The sequence below is a fragment of the Xyrauchen texanus genome, chromosome 3 (assembly GCF_025860055.1).
Source record: "Xyrauchen texanus isolate HMW12.3.18 chromosome 3, RBS_HiC_50CHRs, whole genome shotgun sequence".
Lineage (NCBI taxonomy): Eukaryota > Metazoa > Chordata > Actinopteri > Cypriniformes > Catostomidae > Xyrauchen > Xyrauchen texanus.
Genome location: NC_068278.1, coordinates 59,283,756 through 59,288,430, shown reverse-complemented (window position 1 = coordinate 59,288,430; position 4,675 = coordinate 59,283,756). Strand labels below are relative to the sequence as shown.

The 4,675-nt window shown below is 31.5% G+C and overlaps 1 protein-coding gene across 1 annotated transcript in view; it reads right to left on the bottom strand.

Annotated features, from left to right (window-relative positions):
• Nucleotides 1-533: 533 nt before the first annotated feature.
• The window catches only part of LOC127625141 (colorectal mutant cancer protein-like), a 132,386-nt gene continuing 128,244 nt past the window's right edge, over nt 534-4,675 (bottom strand). Inside the window, exon 17 of the mRNA XM_052100233.1 lies at nt 534-1,860. Coding sequence (XP_051956193.1) covers nt 1,680-1,860 — 181 coding nt within the window. The 3' untranslated portion in view covers nt 534-1,679. The remainder of the gene's footprint in view (nt 1,861-4,675) is intronic.

Below are 4,675 nucleotides of genomic sequence, written 5' to 3'. Positions count from 1 at the left end.
AGCGACCTAAAACGTTATATTTATGATGAGACGCTCCATAAGTGTCCGTCTGACGCAGCTGTACATCTTGGACTGATTGACGAATTTAGTTGCAAAATGGATCACTGTGAAGTGTACGCCAATGATAGACTAATGGTCAATAATATGGAAATAAACTATATATTGCATTCTAAAATCACTTTTTTAATGCTTCTCTTGTGTTCCAAAATAATATAATGCATTTTAATTATCTGTATTATTATTGTTTCATTCCCCTTTTTCTCCCAATCTGGAAAGCCCAATTCCCAATGCGCTCCGAGTCCTCATGGTGGCGCAGTTAATCGCCTCAATCCGGGTGGCAGAGGACGAATCTCAGTTGCCTCCGCGTCTGAGAACACCAATTTGCGCATCTTATCACGTGACTTGAGCGCGTTACCGTGGAGACGTAGCACGTGTGGAGGCTTCACGCTATTCTCCGCGGCATCCACGCACAACTCATCACACGCCCCACCGAGAGCGAGAACCACATTATAGCGACCACGAGGAGGTTACCCCATGTGACTCTACCCTCCCTAGCAACCGGGCCAATTTGGTTGCTAAGGAGACCAGGCTGGAGTCACTCAGCACAATCCAGTGTGATACTCGCTGAGATACCCAGACCCCTGCATTATTTTTTTTTTAAATGTATCTATTTTATTTATAATTATTTAATCATTATATATTGAACTATTGTTCAGGGGAATTCTCAGCAAATATTTATGTATATGATTAATTGTGTAATTAATCTGATTAACATTTTTATCAATCGACAGCTCAAATATATATATACAATATATTTTGACTAATATACATATATGATTAAAAGTTTTAATATATTTAATATAATTAATCTTACTGCCCCCTGGTGAAAACATGTGGTACTACAAGCTTGAACAGCTCAGATAGAAGAACTATTACGGTCCGGAGACATTTTATCATGTTATTCTTTATATAATTAATAATTTTTATGCACCGTCATGTAAAAAAAAAAAAAAAAACTTACATTTTTAAAATCACACCTGATAATCCACCTCTATCAACTTAATGGGGCTTTTTTTTGTTGTCATATTTGCCTCTTTCGTTGTATGGAAAACAGCAGTGTGAACATTCTACTCAACGTCTCCCTTTGCGTTCCACAGAAGAAAGAAATTCATACAGGCTTTGGAACAACATGAGGGTGAGTAAAAGATGACAGAATGTTCATCGTTAATCGAGTATTCCACATAAATCAGGAAGATTTGAGATTGTCCACATTTCACTAGATTGCTCGGAGAACGTTCGGAAGAATTTGCAGCGGAATACTGTAATATAGTAACAAATATTACACTTTACAAAAACAGCTTCATCAAGTCCGTCTCTATAAATGCTTCCGTCAGGATTTCTGACTCTGATGCATGATTGACAGCTGTCACTCTGACTTGTAAGAGAAGTCTAGTCCATCCAGCGTCCGTCACATGTGTCCTGAAAGATTGTCGTATGTCATAGAAACGCTGTCCTGCATGGCTGCTATTGGCTACTGCTGATTTTGTGGAGGCCTCTCATTGGCTGTGCTCTCCAGATCTCAGCCAATCGTCTTTGGCGAGGCATTTCGTGAGTGATGATCGCTGATGAGCTGCAGCGCAGACTAACTAAATGTGTTTGTGTTTAAAGACCTGTGTGTATCATAGTGATGTCTCATTGGTGTGCGGCCGTGACATCTCCTCCTCCAGTAAAGCGATGCGTTGTTTGAGCATTCGCACCTGCGTTTCGTGTCGCTCCACCATCGCCATCATCTGAGACTCCAGCTTCTTCAGTTTATTCTGATGCTTCTTTTTCGCCTTCTCGTACGCCGCCACCAGATTACTGTAAACACACAGTTAATAAACAGCATTTGAACTGCATTGTTTGGGCCATTTTTAAAATGAACATTTTCGCAATGTAACAAGTTAGAAGCTCCCCAGAATAATGAATGACCAGCGTGACCTGAGAATTACTCTGTCACTTAAATATGCCCAAATGAATCAGACCTTTTCATTAACAACATTTACATGATTTTTCCAGTTGTTTGTGATTATTTAAAAAACTATACTTGCTTTAATGTTAGACTCAAAAAGAGTGCTGAAAATATTGGCTGAAAAGAACATTTTTACAGAGTAATTATTTTATAAATGAAATATTTTAGTACGGAAGCCCTGAACCGCATAGAGAAACCTACAAAAATAAAATTGGGAAAGACAAAAACATTTTTAGAGAAACCTACAAAAATAAAATTTGGGAAAGACAAAAACGTTTTTAGAGAAACCTACAAAAATAAAATTGGGAAAGACAAAAACATTTTTAGAGAAACCTACAAAAATAAAATTTGGGAAAGACAAAAACGTTTTTAGAGAAACCGACAAAAATAAAATTTGGGAAAGACAAAAACGTTTTTAGAGAAACCTACAAAAATAAAATTGGGAAAGACAAAAACATTTTTAGAGAAACCTACAAAAATAAAATTGGGAAAGACAAAAACATTTTTAGAGAAACCTACAAAAATAAAATTTGGGAAAGACAAAAACATTTTTAGAGAAACCTACAAAAATAAAATTTGGGAAAGACAAAAACATTTTTAGAGAAACCTACAAAAATAAAATTTGGGAAAGACAAAAACATTTTTAGAGAAACCTACAAAAATAAAATTTGGGAAAGACAAAAACGTTTTTTAGAGAAACCGACAAAAATAAAATTTGGGAAAGACAAAAACGTTTTTAGAGAAACCTACAAAAATAAAATTTGGGAAAGACAAAAACATTTTTAGAGAAACCTACAAAAATAAAATTTGGGAAAGACAAAAACGTTTTTAGAGAAACCGACAAAAATAAAATTTGGGAAAGACAAAAACATTTTTAGAGAAACCGACAAAAATAAAATTTGGGAAAGACAAAAACGTTTTTTTTTTTAAGAGAAACCTACAAAAATAAAATTTGGGAAAGACAAAAACGTTTTTTAGAGAAACCGACAAAAATAAAATTTGGGAAAGACAAAAACGTTTTTTTTTTTAAGAGAAACCTACAAAAATAAAATTGGGAAAGACAAAAACATTTTTAGAGAAACCTACAAAAATAAAATTTGGGAAAGACAAAAACGTTTTTTTTTTTTTTAAGAGAAACCTACAAAAATAAAATTGGGAAAGACAAAAACATTTTTAGAGAAACCTACAAAAATAAAATTTGGGAAAGACAAAAACGTTTTTAGAGAAACCTACAAAAATAAAATTGGGAAAGACAAAAACATTTTTAGAGAAACCTACAAAAATAAAATTTGGGAAAGACAAAAACGTTTTTAGAGAAACCGACAAAAATAAAATTTGGGAAAGACAAAAACATTTTTAGAGAAACCGACAAAAATAAAATTTGGGAAAGACAAAAACGTTTTTTTTTTTTTTAAGAGAAACCTACAAAAATAAAATTTGGGAAAGACAAAAACGTTTTTTAGAGAAACCGACAAAAATAAAATTTGGGAAAGACAAAAACATTTTTAGAGAAACCTACAAAAATAAAATTTGGGAAAGACAAAAACGTTTTTTAGAGAAACCGACAAAAATAAAATTTGGGAAAGACAAAAACGTTTTTAGAGAAACCTACAAAAATAAAATTTGGGAAAGACAAAAACATTTTTAGAGAAACCGACAAAAATAAAATTTGGGAAAGACAAAAACATTTTTAGAGAAACCTACAAAAATAAAATTTGGGAAAGACAAAAACGTTTTTTTTTTTTAGAGAAACCTACAAAAATAAAATTTGGGAAAGACAAAAACGTTTTTTTTTTTTAGAGAAACCTACAAAAATAAAATTTGGGAAAGACAAAAACGTTTTTTTTTTTAGAGAAACCTACAAAAAATAAAATTTGGGAAAGACAAAAACGTTTTTTTTTAGAGAAACCTACAAAAATAAAATTTGGGAAAGACAAAAACGTTTTTAGAGAAACCGACAAAAATAAAATTTGGGAAAGACAAAAACGTTTTTAGAGAAACCTACAAAAATAAAATTTGGGAAAGACAAAAACGTTTTTAGAGAAACCTACAAAAATAAAATTTGGGAAAGACAAAAACATTTTTAGAGAAACCTACAAAAATAAAATTTGGGAAAGACAAAAACATTTTTAGAGAAACCGACAAAAATAAAATTTGGGAAAGACAAAAACGTTTTTTAGAGAAACCTACAAAAATAAAATTTGGGAAAGACAAAAAGCGTTTTTTTTTTTAGAGAAACCTACAAAAATAAAATTTGGGAAAGACAAAAACGTTTTTTTTTTTTTTAGAGAAACCTACAAAAATAAAATTTGGGAAAGACAAAAACGTTTTTTTTTTTTTTAGAGAAACCTACAAAAATAAAATTTGGGAAAGACAAAAACGTTTTTTTTTTTTTTAGAGAAACCGACAAAAATAAAATTTGGGAAAGACAAAAACGTTTTTTTTTTTTTTAGAGAAACCTACAAAAATAAAATTTGGGAAAGACAAAAACGTTTTTTAGAGAAACCGACAAAAATAAAATTTGGGAAAGACAAAAACATTTTTAGAGAAACCTACAAAAATAAAATTTGGGAAAGACAAAAACGTTTTTTAGAGAAACCGACAAAAATAAAATTTGGGAAAGACAAAAACATTTTTAGAGAAACCTACAAAAATAAAATTTGG